Source organism: Pristiophorus japonicus, chromosome 6, assembly GCF_044704955.1.
Source record: "Pristiophorus japonicus isolate sPriJap1 chromosome 6, sPriJap1.hap1, whole genome shotgun sequence".
NCBI classification, from domain to species: domain Eukaryota; kingdom Metazoa; phylum Chordata; class Chondrichthyes; family Pristiophoridae; genus Pristiophorus; species Pristiophorus japonicus.
In genome coordinates, this window is record NC_091982.1 from 57,246,349 (window position 1) to 57,266,501 (window position 20,153).

A 20,153-nucleotide genomic window follows, 5' to 3' on the forward strand; every position below is an offset into this window, starting at 1 on the left:
ACAGATTTTCGTACACCACAGAGACTTTTCTGCCCTTACTGACAAGCACCAGATGCAAAACTTTTTGACAGATGGATTTCGTTTAAAAGATTTCAAACGCTTAAAAAAAAATCCATGCTGGGTGCCGAAAGGTCACCAATGCAGTGCAGAAATGCCAATTTTCACAGTTACTAGTTTATGGCATCAAGTACAATTCCACTTTTATTCTATGAGAATCTTGGAATTTTTAAATGTACGTTTGGAGGAAATCATATTCCAGGATTGTGTCCATTTATCACAAGTGACTTTCCCTATGGAATAAGAACAGAAAATGCTGGAAATCTCAGCGGGTCAGGTAGCATCTGTGGAGAGAAAGCAGAGTTAATGTTTCGGGTCGATGACCCTTTGTCAGAACTGGAGAGTGTTCAGAAAGAACAGATTCTTAACAAGCACTGGAAGGGGGAGGAGAAGAAAGAACAAAAGGGGAAGGTCTGTGATAGGGTGGAAGACAGGAGAGGTTAGAGAGACAAAAGGGATGATGGGCCAAATTGAAATGGTAATGCCAGGAGTTAGAAAAACATTTGTCAAGATAGGGTGTGAATGGCGGGATAATGACCAGCTGCCATTAGAGACAAGGAGAAAAAATGAAACACGCGGGGAGGGGGGGGGAGAAGAGAGCCAGAGATTGGCAGCGGTTACGCTCTGAAATTGTTGAACTCGATATCGCGTCCAGAATGCTGTAAAGTGCCTAAACGTAATATGAGGTACTGTTCCTCGAGCTTGTTTTGAGCTTCTTTGGAACAGTGTAGGAGACCGAGGACAGAGAGGCAAGAGTGGAAATGCAGTGGAGAATTAAAGTGACCGGAAGCTCAGGGTCACACTTGCGGACTGAATGGAGGTGCTCCGCAAAGCGGTCACCCACTCTACGATTGGTCTTCCCAGTGTAGAGGAGACCGCATCGTGAGCAGTGAATACAGTATACTAAAGTGAAAGAAGTACAAGTAAATTGCTGTTTCACCTGGAAGGAGTATTTGGGGCCCTGGACAGTGGGAAGGGAGGAGGTAAAAGGGCAGGTGTTGCATCTCCTGCGCTTGCACTGTGCCCTATGGGTTAACATAGGAACATAGAAAATAGGTGCAGGAGTAGGCCATTCGGCCCTTCGAGCCTGCACCATCATTCAATAAGATCATGGCTGATCATTCCCTCAGTACCCCTTTCCTGCTTTCTTTCCATACCTCTTGATCCCCTTAGCCGTAAGAGCCATATCTAACTCCCTCTTGAATATATCCAATGAACTGGCATCAATAACTCTCTGCGACAGGGAATTCCACAGGTTAACAACTCTCTGAGTGAAGAAGTTTCTCCTCAAGTCAGTCCTAAATGGCCTCCCCCTTATCCTAAGACTGTGTCCCCTAGTTCTGGACTTCCCTAACATCGGGAAACATTCTACCCGCATCTAACCTGTCCCGTCCCATCAGAATCTTATGTATTTCTATGAGATCCCCTCTCATCCTTCTAAACTCCAATGTATAAAGGCCCAGTTGATCCAGTCTCTCCTCATGTCAGTCCTGCTATCCTGGGAATCAGTCTGGTGAACCTTCGCTGCACTCCCTGAATAGCAAGAGCGTCCTTCCTCAGATTAGGAGACCAAAATTGAACACAATATTCCAAGTGAGGCCTCACCAAGGCCCTGTACAACTGCAGTAAGACTTCCCTGCTCCTATACTCAAATCCCCTAGCTATGATGGCCAACATACCATTTGCCTTCTTCACGGCCTGTTGTACCTGCATGCTAACTTTCAATGACTGATGAACAATGACACCCAGGTCTCGTTGCACCTCCCCATTTCCTAATCTGCCGCCATTCAGGTAATATTCTGTCTTTGCGTTTTTGCCCCCAAAGTAGATAACCTCACATTTATCCACATTAGACTGCATCTGCCATGCATTTGCCCACTCATCTAACCTGTCCAAGTCACCCTGCAGCCTCCTAGCGTTCCCCTCACAGCTCACACCGCCACCCAGTTTAGTGTCAGCTGCAAACTTGGAGATATCACACTCAATTCCTTCATCCAAATCATTGATGTATATTGTAAAGAGCTGGGGTCCCAGCACTGAGCCCTGCGGCACTTCACTAGTCACTGCCTGCCATTCTGAAAAGGATCCGTTTATCCCGACTCTCTGTTTCCTGTCTGCCAACCAGTTTTCTATCCATGTCAGTATATTATCCCCAATACCATGTGCTTTGATTTTGCACACCAATAAGGTAGTGTGGCAAATGGGCATGGTAGCGTGTAGTTACGCTACTGAGCTAGCAACTCAAGAGATTGTGATTTCAAATTCGTAGGAATACATAGGATATACAGCACAGAAACAGGCCATTCAGCTCAACCAGTCCATGCCGGCGTTTATGCTCCACTTGAGTCTCCTCCCATCTTTCCTCATCTAACTATCAGTATAGCCCTCTATTCCCTTCTCCCTCGTTTGCTTGTCTAGCCTTCCCTTAAATGCATCTATACTATTCGCTTCAGCCACTCCCCGTGGTAGCGAGTTCCACATTCTCACCACTCTCTGGGTAAAGAGGTTTCTTCTGAAATTCCTATTGGATTTCTTGGTGACTATCTTATCTTGATGAGATAGTCACAAGTGAAAACATTCTCTCTGTATCTACTCGATCAAAACCTTACATAATTTTAAAGACTTCTATTAGGTCACGCTCTAGCCTTCTCTTTTCAAAAGAAGAGAAGCAGCCTGTTCATCCTTTCCTGATAATTCCACCACAAGGTGTACAAGTGAACTGAATAAATCTGGTTGTAAGCCATATACTTAAAAAGGAACATTTTGTAAGGCTATGGGAAAAGAGCAGGCGGAGTGGGATTAATTGGATGGCTCTTTCAAAGACCTGGCAAAGGCACAATGTGCTGCGTCATTCTATGATAATTTGTGGGCCAGCACCAGAGAAATGCTCAAACAAGCCGCCATATTGTTTTAAACACCCAACAGACTCACCAATGCCCATCAATGAGAATTTAGCATCAGGATCTGCTCTGGACTCGTTTTCCCTGAGCATGCCACTCAATTACGAAAAAAATCAAATTATGCAAGATGGTGGCAGACCTCCACCGTTTCAGGTTAATAAATGCAGCCTGGTCCATACCCAGAGAAGAGGAAAAAAATGCAAAGGAGCTACAATTCCCCTATAATCAGGGTCACTTACTTGTGCTCACTAAATAAATCAACAGGGATTGCACGATTGTGTGTGAAAACCTACGGCTTTGCCCATATTTCAAAATGAATTGGCAGTCTCAAAGGCACAGGCACGGCTGATGTGCAAAATGTAAACGTTCAATGGTGCAGTAGCAGTGCTGCTCTGATTAAAGCATTGTGTTGCCACAGAGAGAGATGTATAAGGCAACTGACTCACGTTACATGCGAACTGGGAAGTGCTAGGTGCAAACAGTGACAAACAAATACAAAAGGTCTCCTTCCCCCCCCAGTGTTCATTAGTACGAAGAAAACATACACAAATTTCTCCGGCATTTCTGTAGACAACATTGAGAACCCAGTGGAAATTCTACCCCGGATTTTCTTCTTCAGCAGATACACTGTTCATTACACTCGGTCATGCAAAATGCATTATTCTGCTCTTCAGATCCAAAGAAATAGGAGCAGGAGTAGGCCATCCGGCCCCTCTAGCGTGCTCCGCCATAAGAACATAAGAATTAGGAACAGGAGTAGGCCATCTAGCCCCTCGAGCCTGCTTCGCCATTCAACAAGATCATGGCTGATCTGGCCGTGGACTCAGCTCCACTTACCCGCCCTCTCCCCATAACCCTTAATTCCCTTATTGGTTAAAAATCTATCTATCTGTGATTTGAATACATTCAATGAGCTAGCCTCAACTGCTTCCTTGGGCAGAGAATTCCACAGATTCACAACCCTCTGGGAGAAGAAATTCCTTCTCAACTCGGTTTTAAATTGGCTCCCCCGTATTTTGAGGCTGTGCCCCCTAGTTCTAGTCTCCCCGACCAGTGGAAACAACCTCTCTGCCTCTATCTTGTCTATCCCTTTCATTATTTTAAATGTTTCTCTAAGATCACCCCTCATCCTTCTGAACTCCAACGAGTAAAGACCCAGTCTACTCAATCTATCATCATAAGGTAACCCCCTCATCTCCGGAATCAGCCTAGTGAATCGTCTCTGTACCTCCTCCAAAGCTAGTATATCCTTCCTTAAGTAAGGTGACCAAAACTGACGCAGTACTCCAGGTGCGGTCTCACCAATACCCTATACAGTTGCAGCAGGACCTCCCTGCTTTTGCACTCCATCCCTCTCACAATGAAGGCCAACATTACATTCACCTTCCTGATTACCTGCTGCACCTGCAAACTAACTTTTTGGGATTCATGCACAAGAACCCCCAGGTCCCTCTGCACCTCAGCATGTTGTAATTTCTCCCCATTCAAATAATATTCCCTTTTACTGTTTTTTTTTCCAAGGTAGATGATCTCACATTTTCCGACATTGTATTCCATCTGCCAAACCTTAGCCCGTTCACTTAACCTATCTAAATCTCTTTGCAGCCTCTCTGTGTCCTCCACACAACCCGCTTTCCCACTAACCTTTGTGTCATCTGAAAATTTTGTTACACTACACTCTGTCCCCTCTTCCAGGTCATCGATGTATATTGTGAACAGTTGTGGTCCCAGCACCGATCCCTGTGGCACACCACTAACCACCGATTTCCAACCCGAAAAGGACCCATTTATCCCGACTCTCTGCTTTCTGTTCGCCAGCTAATTCTCGATCCATGTTAATACATTTCCTCTGACTCCACGTACCTTTATCTTCTGCAGTAACCTTTTGTGAGGCACCTTATCGAATGCCTTTTGGAAATCTAAATACACCACATCCATCGGTACGCCTCGATCCACCATGCTCATTATATCCTCAAAGAATTCCAGTAAATTAGTTAAACATGATTTCCCCTTCATGAGTCCATGTTGCGTCTGTTTGATTACACTATTCCTATCTAGATGCCCCGCTATTTCTTCCTTAATGATAGATTCAAGCATTTTCCCCACGACAGATGTTAAACTTACCAGCCTATAAGTTACATGCCTTTTGTCTGCCCCCTTTTTTAAACAGAGGAATTATATTAGCTGCTTTCCAATCCGCTGGTACCTCTCCAGAGTCCAGAGAATTTTGATAGATTATAACGAATGCATCTGCTATAACTTCCGCCATCTCTTTTAATACCCTGGGATGCATTTCATCAGGACCAGGGGACTTGTCTACCTTGAGTCCCATTAGCCTGTCCAGCACTACCCCACTAGTTATAGTGATTATCTCAAGGTCCTCCCGTGACCAGCAATTTTTGGCATGGTTTTTGTGTCTTCCACTGTGAAGACCGAAGCAAAATAATTGTTTAAGGTCTCAGCCATTTCCACATTTCCCATTATTAAATCCCCCTTCTCATCTTCTAAGGGACCAACATTTACTTTAGTCACTCTTTTCCGTTTTATATATCGGTAAAAGCTTTTACTATCTGTTTTTATGTTTTGCGCACGTTTACTTTCGTAATCTATCTTTCCTTTCTTTATTGCTTTCTTAGTCATTCTTTGCTGTCTAAAACTTTCCCAATCTTCTAGTTTCTCACGAACCTTGGCCACCTTATACGCATTGGTTTTTAATTTGATACTCTCCTTTATTTCCTTGGTTATCCACGGTTGGTTATCCCTTCTCTTACTGCCCTTCTTTTTCACTGGAATATATTTTTGTTGAGCACAATGAAAGAGCTCCTTAAAAGTCCTCCACTGTTCCTCAATTGTGCCACCGTTTAGTCTGTGTTTCCAGTCTACTTTAGCCAACTCTGCCCTCATCCCACTGTAGTCCCCTTTGTTTAAGCATAGTACGCTCGTTTGAGACACTACTTCCTCACCCTCAATCTGTTTTACAAATTCAACCATACTCTGATCACTCATTCCGAGAGGATCTTTTACCAGGAGATCGTTTATTATTCCTGTCTCATTACACAGGACCAGATTAAGATAGCTTGCTCCCTTGTAGGTTCTGTAACATACTGTTCTAAGAAACAATCCCGTATGCATTCTATGAATTCCTCCTCCAGGCTAACTCGTGTGATTTGAGTTGACCAATCGATATGTAGGTTAAAATCCTCCATGATTACTGCCGTTCCTTTTTCACATGCCTCCATTATTCCCTTGATTATTGCCCGCCCCACCGTAAAGTTATTATTTGGGGGCCTATAAACTACGCCCACCATTGACTTTTTCCCCTTACTATCTCTAATCTCCACCAACAATGATTCAACATTTTGTTCATTAGAGCCAATATCATCTCTCACAACTGTCCTGATATCATCCTTTATTAACAGAGCTACCCCACCTCCTTTCCCTTGTTGTCTACCTTTCCGAATTGTAAGATACCCCTGTATGTTTCATTCCCAGTCTTGGCCATCCTGCAACCACGTTTCTGTAATGGCCACCAAATCATACCCATTTGTGATGATTTGTGCCATCAACTCATTTACTTTATTTCGAATGCTGCGTGCGCTTAGGTGGAGTGTTTTAATACTAGTTTTTAAAACCATGATTTTTAGTTTTGACCCCTCCCGCAGTCCCTTTATATTCATAGATATTGTCCCTTCCAATCACCTTGTGGTTTTCACTTACCCCAGTGCTACTCTGCTCTGTTGCCTCCTGCCTTTTGCATTCTTTCTTGGGGTCCAGTTCATCTGAGCTCTCACCCACTCTAACTAGCTCAGAGCCCTCTCCTGGGTTCCGAATACTCCTCGCATTGAGGCACCGAGCTTTCAGGCTTGCCTTTTTATTACACTTTGACCCTTTAGAATTTTGCTGTACAGTGGCCCTTTTTGTTTTTTGCCTTGGGTTTCACTGCCCTCCACTTTTACTCATCTCCTTTCTGTCTTTTGCTTCTGTCTCCATTTTGTTTCCCTCTGTCTCCCTGCACTGGTTCCCATTCCCCTGCCATATTAGTTTAACTCCTCCCCAACAGCACGAGCAAACACTCCCCTCGGGCATTGGTTCCGGTCCTGCCTAGGTGCAGACCATCCGGTTTCTACCTCCCCCAGAACCGGTTCCAATGCCCCAGGAATTTGAATCCCTTCCTGCTGCACCACTGCTCAAGCCACGTATTCATCTGAACTATCCTGCGATTCCTACTCTGACTAATACGTGGCACTGGTAGCTATCCCGAGATTACTACTTTTGAGGTCCTACTTTTTAATTTAACTCCTAGCTCCTTAAATTCTTCTCGTAGGACCTCATCCCTTTTTTTTAAACCTATATCGTTGGTACCAATTTGCACCACGACAACTGGTTGTTCACCCTCCCTTTTCAGAATGTCCTGCACCCGCTCAGAGACATCCTTGACCCTTGCACCAGGGAGGCAACATACCATCCTGGAGTCTCGGTTGCGGCCGCAGAAACGCCTATCTATTCCCCTTACAATTGAATCCCCTATCACTATCGCTCTCCCACTCTTTTTCCTGCCCTCCTGTGCAGCAGTGCCAGCCACGGTACCATGAACTTGGCTGCTGCTGTCCTCCCCTGATGAGTCATCCCCGTCAACAGTACTCAAAGCGGTGTATCTGTTTTACAGGGGGATGACCGCAGGCGACCCCTGCACTACCTTCCTTGCACTGCTCTTCCTGCTGGCCTTCCATTCCCTATCTGGCTGTGGTCCCTTCACCTGCGGTAAGACCAACTCGCTACACGTGCTACTCACGTCATTCTCAGCATCGTGGATGCTCCAGAGTGAATCCACCCTCTGCAATCCAATTCCGCAACGCGGACAGTCAGGAGCTGGAGGCGGATACACGTAGTCGTCAGGGACACCGGAAGTGTCCGAGTTCCTTCATAGTACAGGAGGAGCATATCACGTGACCGAGCTCTCCTGCCATGACTTAACCCTTAGATACACTTAAATTGGCAATAACAATGCTGAAGCTTACGCACTGTTATCGAAGAGAAAATAGAAAAACTACTCACCAATCACCAGCCAATCACTTATCCCCTTGGCTGTGACATCACCTTTCTATTTCTTTCTACTTCTTTTTTGTCTTCTCCCAGTAGCTGCACAAGCTCGCCTCTCCACGCACCTCCTGGCCTTTTATAGGCCTCACCAACGGACTCATGCTACTCCCGACTCAGCGACGCCTCTCCACGCACCTCCCGACCTTTTATAGGCCTCACCAACGGACTCACGCTGCTCCCGACTCAGCGACGCCGCTCCACGCGCCTCCCGACCTTTTATAGGCATTCAATACGACCATGGCTGATCCGATCATGGACTCAGGTCCACTTCCCTGCCCGCTCCCCATCACCCCTTATCGTTTAAGAAACTGTCTATTTCTGTCAATGTCCCAGCTTCCACAGCTCTCTGAGGTAGCAAATTCCACAGATTTACAACACTCAGAAGAAATTTCTCCTCATCCCAGTTTTAAATGGGCTTTTCCTTATTCGAAGATTATGCCCCCTACTTCTAGTCTCCCCTATCAGTGGAAACATCCTTTCTGCATCCACCTTGTCAAGCCTCTTCATAATCTTATACGTTTCGATAAGATCACCTCTCATTCTTCTGAATTTCAATGAGTAGAGGCCCAACCTACTCAACCTTTCCTCATAAGTCAACCCTTTACAATATACATTAACGATTTGGATGAAGGAATAGAATGTAATATCTCCAAGTTTGCGGATGATACTAAACTGGGTGGCGGTGTGAGCTGTGAGGAGGACGCTAAGAGGCTGCAGGGTGACTTGGACAGATTAGGTGAGTGGGCAAATACATGGCAGATGCAGTATAATGTGGATAAATGTGAGGTTATCCATTTTGGGGGATAAAACACAAAGGCAGAATATTATCTGAATGGTGGCAGACTAGAAAAAGGGGAGGTGCAAAGAGACCTGGGTGTCATGGTTCATCAGTCACTGAAAGTGGGCGCGCAGGTACAGCAGGCGGTAAAGAAGGCAAATGGTATGTTGGCCTTTATAGCTAGGGGGATTTGAATATAGGAGCAGGGAGGTCTTACTGCAGTTGTACAGGGCCTTAGTGAGGCCTCACCTGGAATATTGTGTTCAATTTTGGTCTCCTAGCCTGAGGAAGGATGTTCTTGCTATTGAGGGAGTGCAGCGAAGGTTCACCAGACTGATTCCGGGGATGGCTGGGCTGTCATATGAGGAGAGACTGGATCAACTGGGCTTTTATTCACTGGCGTTTAGAAAAATGAGAGGGGATCTCATCGAAACATATAAAATCCTGACGGGACTGGACAGGTTAGATGCGGGAAGGATGTTCTCGATGTTGGGGAAGTCCAGAACCAGGGGACATAGTCTTAGGATAAGGGGTAGGCCATTTAGGACTGAGATGAGGAGAAACTTCTTCACTCAGAGAGTTGTTGACCTGTGGAATTCCCTGCCGCAGAAAGTTGTTGATACCAGTTCATTGGATATATTCAAGAGGGAGTTAGAAATGGCCCTTACGGTTAAGGGGATCAAGGGGTATAGAGAGAAAGCAGGAAAGGGGTACTGAAGGAATGATCAGCCATGATCTTATTTGAATGGCGTTGCAGGCTCGAAGGGCCGAATGGCCTACTCCTGCACCTATTTTCTATGTTTCTAACCCTCTCATCTCCAAAATCAACCTAGTGAACCTTCTCTGAACTGCCTCAAAAGCAAGTATATCCTTTTGTAAATATGGAAACCAAAACTGCATGCAGTATTCCAGGTGTGGCCTCACCAATACCCTGTATAACTGCAGCAAGACTTCCATGCTTTTATACGCCATCCCCTTTGCAATAAAGGCCAAGACACCATTGGCCTTCCTGATCACTTGCTGTACCTGCATACTATCCTTTTGTGTTTCATGCACAAGTATCCCAGGTGCCGCTGTACTGCAGCACTTTGCAATCTTTCTCCATTTAAATAATAACTTGCTCTTTGATTTTTTTTCTGCCAAAGTGCATGACCTCACAATTTCCAACATTAAACTCCATCTGCCAAATTTTTGTCCGCTTACTTAGCCTGATTTCTTGTGTCCTCCTCACACGTTGCTTTTCCTCCTACCTTTGTATCGCCAGAAAACTTGGCTGCTTTACACTCGGTCCCTTCTTCCAAGTCGTTAATATAGATTGTAAATAATTGGGGTCCTAGCACTGATCTCTGCGGCACCCCACTAGTTACTGATTGCCAACCACAGAATGAACCATTGATCCAGACTCTCTGTTTTCCAATCCAGCCAATCCTCTATCCATGCTAATATATTACCCCCAACCCCGTGAACTTTTATCTTGTGCAGTAACTTTTTATGTGGCACCTTGTCAGCAGATCAAGCAGAGTGTAAACCATACAGCTCTTCAAGGACTCATAGGGGTAAGTGTTCTGTAGGCATACCATGAGATCAATTCAGGCTAACTGTTCCAGGGTCTCCCTATTGCTGGAAAGTTTAGCAGATGCTTGCAAATCTCCGGAACAAAGCAGGAGGAAGCAACTTTGTATAAAAGAAAATCAGTAACCCAGAAATAGGCATGCATGACAAAAAATAAAATGCCTGATGACAGACAGATATATGGAATTCTAACTTTTATTGTACTTTTACAGACTTAAAACCTGTTCCACACCTTCAGACTCAGCTCCCTGCCCAGATCTGAAGTACTAGCTGTTACAGCAAGTCAACTTTTGATACATTAGGAGGGAAAACCTGTGAAAATTATGAACGTCATAAAATATTCAGCATGGTTGAATTGATCGATTACATTTTCCATATTTAATAAAATTGGTACTGGTTGTATTAAATGTTCAGGTGCTCACAGTCATTATAACCACATGTTACTTTCAGTGCAGAAATAAATTCAAGCTGCAATAATTTGAACCAAAACAATACTGCAGTAGTGAAGGTGTTAGATTCTGTTCCTGACTAGAGGCTCGCTCCCAATTTTCTGGCCATTAAAATTAGTAGTCAGAAAATTAAAAGCAGCTCAAATCAGACCAATCTCCACTTGAAATCTATACCGGGAACAGACTCTCACTTTGTTCATAGAATCATAGAAATTTACAGCACAGAAGGAGGCCATTTCGGCCCATCGTATCTACGCCGGCCAACAAAGAGCTATCCAGCCTAATCCCACTTTCCAGCTCTTGGTCCATAGCCCTGCATGTTACGGCACTTCAAGTGCACATCCAAGTACTTTTCAAATGTGGTGAGAGTTTCTGCCTCTACCACCCTTTCAGGCAGTGAGTTCCAGACCCTCACCACCCTCTGGGTGGAAAAATGGCCCCTCAAATCCCCACTAAACCTTTTACCAATCACTTTAAATTTATGCCCCCTGGTTGTCAACCTCTCTGCTAAGTGAAATAGGTCCTTCCTATTCACCCTATCTAGGCCCCTCATAATTTTACATATCTCAATAAGGCATCCCCTCAGCCTCATCTGTTCCAAAGAAAACAAACTCAGCCTATCCAATCTTTCCTCATAGCTAAAATTCTCCAGTCCAAACAACATCGTCATAAATCTCCTCTGTATCCTCTCTAGTGCACATCTCTCCTGTAACATGCACACAGTGCTCTAGCTGTTGCCTAACTAGTGGCCTAACTTATGTTTCTTTGATTATAGTCAGTACTTCCCAATATATAGCCCTTCTCTAATTTAGGAACCTCCTCCAGCTCTGCAACCCTCTGATCGCTATGCTCCTCCAATTCTGGCTTCTTGCAGACCCGATATTCAACCTAGGCCCCAAGCTCTGGATCTCCCTCCCCTAAACCTCTCCTTCTCATTTAAGAAGCTCCTCAAAACCTAACTCTTTGACTAAACTTTTGGTGAGCTGCCCCAATATCCCCTTAAATAGCTCTGTGTTAAATTTTGTTTGATAATATTCCTGTGAAGCACCCAGAGATGTTAAAGGCGCAATATAAATGCAATCTGTGGTTGTTCTAAACGAAAAAACAAGCTTCAGAAATACATGAACATACATTACTGATTGAGTTTGCCCAGTTACAATGACTGGTCCATGTAAAGAACTAATTTGACCCTCAGTTTGCCCAAGAAACCAATTATTTTAAAAACTGTGGCGACATCTTAATTTTATCTTAGAAAAGTTGAGAACCTTCGCTGTAAAAGTTAAAAACTCGTGGAATCCCAGTTTCACTGTTCATGCAGAAGCTGGAAGCACCAGGGAAAATCTTAAGAGTTTATCCAGGAAATGTATTCCAGCACCAAGACGCAAGCAAAGGCAGATGGGAGACTCAATGAACCTGGCTTTCTCAGGAATGAATTGTTTCAAACTTGGAAAATGGAAAGCAGTTTCAATGGTTAGAACACACTACACTAGCTGGAAATAAAAAATAAAAAGTTAAAAAAGGAAATAAACAGTAGAGAAACGAAAAGTAGCATTTCTCTTAAACATTTATTTTAATTATCTTCGGTTAACTCTGAGTGCTAGCAGGTGCAGAGGAAACAGTTTTTTAATTAAAGATTTTAGCTCACGCACCATGACATGGAAACAAACACAAAGCTATTAAAATGCCAAGAATAGCTTTATCAACCAGAATTCCTAAAAACATTGAAACACTTCTTTTCTGCCCGGCTGTTTTTTTTTCTCCTTCACCCCAATTCTCCTCTCAACTTATATTCCCACATTTTAATAATCTCTTTTAGTCAACCACCTCCCCCTCCCCGCCCCCTGACTTGCAGTCCATTTTGGGAATAGGAGTAACATCCGAAAAAAGAATTATTCTTGGAGTGGCTGAAACTGGTCCAAGGCCAGGGAAGGCTGCCACTGAATGATAAAACTTTTGGTGGTCCCACCCAGTGCACAAATGGCAGGCAACAGGCAACATTTGGGAGTATATTCAATGCAGTTCTGGGCACCCCATCCTTAGAATCATACCAAGAATGAGAGGTTATGGATTACAAAGAAAAGATTGAAAATTTAGAGCTCATTCTACTAGAATGCAGGTTAGAGAGTCCCAACAATTTTTCCAAGATTATGAACGGTTTTGAGGGGGTAAATAGTGAAACACTGACTGGTTGGCAAGTCGCCAGTGGGATTTGGACTCCGGATTAAGCACAAGAAAATGCAAGACATTTTTTCTGACCCGTTATGCCTGAAGTGGCTCTTGAAGTGGAGACTAATATTAAAAGAAAACTGGACAAATATTTAAAAACTGAACTAAAAAGTTCAAAGAGGGCAGGGAAGTAGGATTACAGTAAATATTTCTAGTTGAAGAACCAGTAACAACACAGGCACGACGGAATGCCCCCATTCTGTGCTGAAGTTTCTATGATCCCACATTATTTGGTGTAATCTTCAGCACAAGGTAGATCGAGTACATAGAGTGTGGGTAATCTCATTTAAGTAATGAGAAATTGAAAAATTATTTTAGCAGCAGGAAAGTTCAATTTAGTTCTAAAATGCTTATGAAGTGTGAGCTTAAAATGGGACATTCTCTTACTAATTATATATTTTTTGGCTACAATTGTGCAGATCAGATTACTGAAAATTAAGGGTGTGCCAAATAATCCTAACAAATTGTTTATTAAAAAAGATTTACACTGGTGATAGCCAGAACATAATTTAAAGTGTCAAGTAGGTGATGGAGTAGAGTTCATAGCCATTAAATTAACTTAATGGTTGCACCCTTCAATAGCTTGTAGAAGCTTCAAGACAACACAACACATTACCTTAGTGGGTATTCACATACCTCAACATCATCACCTTCGTTAATGTCTTTGTGATAGTCTGTTGGCGGTGGAAATCGAACATCATGGAAAGCAATCTGCCGTTCCGGTTGCCAGCTGAAACCAGAAGTTAAAATGAGCTGATTCAGAGAATTAAATAATGTAAGAAATAGGAACAGGAGTAGGCCATTTGGTCCACCATTCAATAAGATCATGGCTGATCTGATCTTGGCCTCAACTCCACTTTCTTGCCTGTTCCCCATAACCCTCAACACCCCTATCATTCAAGAATCTGTCTATTTCCATCTTAAATATATTCAATGACCCAGCCTCCACAGCTCTCTGGGGCAGAGAATTCCACAGATTTATGACCTCTGAGAAGAAATTCCTCATCTCCGTTTTAAACGGGCAACCCCTTATTCTGAAACTATGCCCCCAGTTCTAGACTCCTTCGCGAGGGGAAACATCCTCTCTGCATCTACCCTGTTCAGCCCCCTCAGAATCTTATAATTTCAATAAGATCACCTCTCATTCTTTTAAACTCCAATGATTATAGACGCAACCTGCTCAACCTTTCCTCATAAGACAACCCCTTCATCTCAGGAATCAACCAAGTGAACATTTTCTGAACTGCCTCCAGTGCAAATATAACCTTCCTTAAATAAGGAGACTAAAACTGTATGCAGTAAACCAGGTGTGGTCTCACCAATGCCCTGTACAGTTGTAGCAAAACTTCCCTACATTTATACTCCATCCGCTTTAATAAAGGCCAACATTCCATTTGACTTCCTGATTACTTGCTGTACCTGCATACTAACTTTTTGTGTTTCATGTACAAGGACCCCCAGAGCCTTTGTACCGCAGCATGTTTTAGTCTCTCTCCATTTAAATAATAATTTGCGTTCTTATTCTTCCTATCAAAATGGATAACCTCACATTTTCCCACATTATACTCCTATCTGCCAAATGTTTGCACATCTCCTATACACAGGCCCACTTAAACTTATATATATCCCTTTGCAGATTCTTTGCGTCCTCTTCACAACTTCCTTTCCCACCTATCTTTGTATCAGCAGCAAATTTGGTTATATTACACTCAGTCCCTTCATCCAAGTCATTAATATAGATTGTAAATAGTCGAGGCCCCAGCACTGATCCCTGTGGCATCCCACTAGTTACAGTTTGCCAACCTAAAAATGACCCATTTATCCCGACTCTGCTTTCTGTTAGTTAGCCAATCCTTTATCCACTTTAATACATTACCCCCAACCCCATGAGCTCTTATCTTGTGCAGTAACCTTTTATGTGGCACCTTACCGAATGCCTTCTGGAAATCTAAATACACTACATCTACTGGTTCCCATTTATCCACCCTGCTCGTTACATCCTCAAAGAACTCTAGCAAATTTGTCAAACATTGATTTCAAAAATGTTGGGAACAAGCGAAAAACCAAGTCAATTTACTGTTTGGGTTTGCGTGTCTGTTAACAGAATCAAATTTTTAGCCCTGGCAGTTGTCTGAAAATAAATGTTCCAAAGGCACATGACTCGTCAGCTTAGTGTCGCTCCTGTAAAATATCTAGTCTTTACAATTTCTCTGAATGCTACATTCAATCAAAACTGACCGATGACAGGAACTGATGCAATGGAGAAGAGATGTTCACATTTCCCACTGTCAAGTGGGTGTTATTGCACCAGTTTCTCTCTTCTTGGTGGATTCCTGAGTCACCATCACACCGCCCTCCTCTGCCAACTCCTACAGCCATCTGCCTGTTGTCACTTCTCCTATACACAGGCCTATCATATGACCCAGCACACTGCCTAAATAATAAAAGAATCCTTGGGGCACCCAATTTGGCACTTTGCCTTCCCGGACATAATCCGTACCGCAGGTAGACCGCAAATTAGAAACGGCAGGGGTACCAGCGTCAACGAAGGATGCAATGGCCCAATGAAAATGGACGAGTAACCCAGAGGCTGAGCGTGCATTACCCTATCAAGGCAAGTTGAAAAATAGAATTAGCAAGTCTGCTAATTTATGGCCTAGTATGAAAGTCACCAGGCCATCATAATGTCCTTCAGGGAGGGACCCACCACCTTACCTACTCTAGCCTCGGTGATTCCAGCCCAACACCATGTAGTTGACTTGCAACTAGGGATGAGCAATAAATCTTGCATGGTCAGTATCGCCCACATCTCCAAGATCAAATAAAAACATTCATGATGCACCCCAATTAGTTCACCATGAGATAACTAACGTACGGCATATAGGTCATTCCTTGTAAAAGACTTGTATTTATATAGCGCCTTTCACGACTATAGAAACATAGAAAATAGGTGCAGGAGTAAGCCATTCGGCCCTTCGAGCCTGCATCACCATTCAATAAGATCATGGCTGATCATTCCCTCATCACTATCGGATGGCCCGAAGTGCTTTACAGCCAATTAAGTACTTTTTGAAGTGTAGTCACTGTTGTAATGAGGTAGCCAATTTGTACACAGCAAGGTCCCACAAGCAAGTCCCCAACGTTATGACCAGATAATTTGTTTTAGTGATGTTAGTTAAGAGAACTCCCCTGTTTTTCTTCGAAATAGTGACATGGGATCTTTTACGTCCACCTGAGAGAGCAGATGGGGCCTCCGACAGTGCAGCACTCCCTCAGTACTGCACTGGAGTGTCAGCCTAGATTTTGTGCTCAAGTCCCTGGAGTGTTGGTAGTACCGTTGCCTCTGAGTCAGAAGGTTGTGGTTTCAAGTCCCACTCGAGGGACTTGAGCACAAAATCGAGGTTGGTCACCCTATCTTCTCATCTGATCAGAGTACTAAGAAGCAATTTTATTAGTAACTTTAAAGGGGAGTACTTGGCTAAATTTTTCACCTAATAACAATGTGCTATAAGAAAAAATACCTCATTTCACAATGATAACAGTGAAGCCAGTGACTTACATTGGAAACATAATTTTTCATGGGATAAACTTGCAGGGCTAAAAATAATTGTCCTCGCAGCAAAGTTATCAATATCAGAAAGTCAAAACTCAACAGCTCAGAAGGTCTAAGTGGCTAGAAGTCAGTCAGATGCTACCACCCAGGGAGCCTACTGGCAGATAACAGAACTCAAGTTTATATAAAAGCATATTCACCCATAAAATCTTTCCACAAGGCTCCCCCGGGAACCCAACAGGTTTACCTAACTGGGAAATGGAACAATTCCACATTGTATCCCCGAGTTAGCGGATTTGAAGCAGGGTAGCATTAAAATTGTTGTAACTGGCCTCAGCACCCATAAATCAGGGCAGAGAAAAACTGGCAAAGCTCGTTAATGCTATCTGGTGACCATCGCTGGAAGCGCAATTATATGTGGATGTCGGATAAGAACATAATAGGAGCAAGAGTCAGCCATTTAGTCTTTTGAGTCTGCTTCGTCATTCATTAAGATCATGGCTGATCTTCTACCTCAACGCCACCTTCCCATACTATCCCCATATTGCTTGATTCCTTTAGTATCCAAAATCTATTGATCTCAGACTTGAATGTACTTAACGACTGAGCATTCACAGCCCTCGAGGATAGAGAAATCCAAAGATTAATAACAGCTTGAGTTCGGAGGAGCAGGCATTGCGAGACCTGACTGGGTGCGGGGCTTGAAAAGGCGGCGGCAGATCGGGAGGAGCTATCTGCAGCAGCGACAACAGTAAGAGACAAAAAGGAAAAAGAATCTAAATCGAAGTGTGACGTCACAGCCAAGCAAGTAAGCAATTGGCTGATTGATTGATAAGTACTTTACTTTCTTTTTTAAAAAAAAAACCTTGGGCATTGGTGGAAATTAGAGCTACAATTAAATAAAGTGATATTTATTATCTTAAAAAAAAATTAAATCAGCTGTTTGCTGAGTAGCAGCTGGGTGTGTTTTGCTAAGGTTTAGAGTTTATTTCTGTTTGATAGTTCAGAGTCTAACTAGAGGGATGGCAGGGAAGCTCAGTTCCGTGGATTGCACACACTGCAGCATGTGGGAAGTCCTGGACGCTTTGCGCAGCCTGGACGACCACGTGTCTAGGAGGTATCTCCAGCTACAACAACTCGAGCTCCGTGGTTTGGAGCTTGAGCGGCGGCTGGAGTCACAGCGGTGCAACCGCGAGACAGAGCTACGTGGATAGCATGTTTCTCGAGGTGGTCACCCCACAGCTTAAGAGTGTGTAGGTAGAGAGGGAGTGGGTGACCGCCAGACAGAAGAGGAGGACTAGGCAGGTAGTGTAGGAGTCTCCCGAGTCCATCTCGCTCTCTAACTGGTATTCTCTTCTGAGTACCGGTTGGAACGATGGTGCCTCTGGGGAGTGTAGCCAGAGCCAAGTCCACAGCATCATGGGTGGCTCAGCTGCACGGGGCGGGGAGGAAGAATAATGGAAGAGCTATAGTGGTAGGGGATTCAATAGTCAGGGGAGCAGCTCGACAGGCATTTCTGTGGCCACAGACGTGACTCCAGCATGGTATGTTGCCTCCCTGGTGCCAGGGTCGAGGATATCACCGAGCGGCTGCAGGGCATTCTGGGGGGAAGGTGGTGAACAGCCAGAGGTCGTGGTCCATATCGGGACCAATGACATAGGTAGAAAGACGGATGAGGTTCTACAGGCAGAGTTTAGGGAACTAGGAGAGAGATTAAAAAGCAGGCCCTCAAAAGGTTGTAATCTTCAGATTACTCCCAGTGCCACGAGCTAGTGAGTACAGAAATAGGAGGATAGAGCAGATGAATGCATGGCTTGAGAGATGGTGCAAGAGGGAGGGCTTTAGATTCCTGAGGCATTGGGACCACTTCTGGGGGAGGTGGGACCTGTACAAGCCAGACAAGTTGCACTTCAACAGAGCTGGGACCAATGCCCTTGCAGGGGGCGGGGGTTTGCTCGTGCTATTGGGGAGGGTTTAAACTAGCTTGGCAGGGAGATGGGAACCTGAAAATAGATTCAGTTGAGGGGAGTAAAGGTGAAATTGAAAAGCAATAATGTACAAAGTGACTGTGAAAGACCGAAGAAACAAGGGCTAGAAAAGTAGGCAACAAGGAGGTCTGGCTATACTAAATGGTATATATTTTAATACAAGGAGCATGGCGAATAAGGCAGATGAGCTGAGAGCACAGGTAGACACTTGGGAGTATGATATTATAGCTATTAAAGACATGGCTAAAAGAGAGGCAGGTATGGCAGCTCAACATTCCTGGTCACAGGATTTTCAGACGAGGTAGAGAGGGGGGGTAAAAAGGGATGGGGTGGGGCCGAGATATTGATTAAAGATACTATTACAGCTGTGAGGAGGGATGATAAGTTAGAGGGATCAAACGAGGCCATATGGGTCGAACTGAAAAACAAAAAAGAGACGATCACACTGCTGGGCATGTACTATAGACCCCCAAACAGTGAGAGGGAGATAGAAAAGCAAATATGTAGGCAAATTTCTGAGAAGTGCAAGAACTATAGGACAGTAATAGTAAGGGATTTCAACTATCCTAATATTAACTGGGACAAAATTAGTGTGAAGGGTAAAGAGGGTGTGGAATTCCTAAAATGCATTCAAGAGAACTTTTTTAGCCAGCATGTAGCAAGCCCAACACGGGAAGGGGTTGTTCTGGATTTAGTTTTCGGGAATGAAGCTGGGGGAGTGACCATAATTCAGTTAGCTTTAAGGTAGTTATGGAAAAGGACAAGGTCAGACCAGGAATAAAAGTTCGAAATTGGGGAAAAGCCAACTTTGCTAAGCTGAGAGGTGATTTAGCCAAAGTGGACTGGAAACAGTTACTTGAAGGTAAATCAGTGTCTGAGCAGTGGGAGACATTCAAGGAGGAGATCTGCAGGGTTCAGGCCAAATATGTACCCCTAAAGAAAAAGGGTTGGACTAACAAATCTAGAGCCCCCTGGATGTCTAGGGACATACAGGGTAGGATAAAGAAAAAGAGGGAAGCTTATGATAGATACCGAGGGTTAAATACTGCAGAATCTCTAGAGTAGTATAGAAAGTCCAGGGGTGAGATCAAAAGAGATATTAGGAAAGCAAAGAGAGAGCGTGAAAAATTCTTGGCAAGTAAAATTTAAAAAAAGGTGTTTTATAAATATATTAAGAGCAAGAGGATAACTAAAGAAAGGATAGGGCCGATTAGAGACCAAGAGGGTAATCTGTGTGTGGAGGCAGAAGATGTGGGTATGGTTCTTAATGAGTAAATTGCGTCTGTTTTCACAAAAGAGAGGAGCGATGCAGATACTGCTATCAAGGAGGAGGAGTGTGAAATATTAGATGAACTAAACATAGTGAGAGAGGAGGTATTAAGCAGCTTTGAAAGTAGGCAAGTCCCCAGGCCCGGATGAAATGTATCCCAGGCTGTTAAGCAAAGCAAAAGACGAAATAGCAGAGGCTTTCACCATCATTTTCCAATCCTCTCTGGCTTCAGGTGTGGTGCCAGAAGACTGGAGGACTGC

General features: G+C 43.9%; 1 protein-coding gene across 7 annotated transcripts in view; it reads right to left on the reverse strand.

The window, feature by feature from the left end:
- Positions 1-20,153, reverse strand: part of fmr1 (fragile X messenger ribonucleoprotein 1) — an 81,543-nt gene that overhangs the window by 46,239 nt on the left and 15,151 nt on the right. For all 7 annotated transcript variants that reach the window (XM_070882881.1, XM_070882880.1, XM_070882882.1 and 4 more), the window contains exon 3: positions 13,719-13,812. In XM_070882881.1, the coding sequence (XP_070738982.1) occupies positions 13,719-13,812 (94 nt within the window). The remainder of the gene's footprint in view (positions 1-13,718; positions 13,813-20,153) is intronic.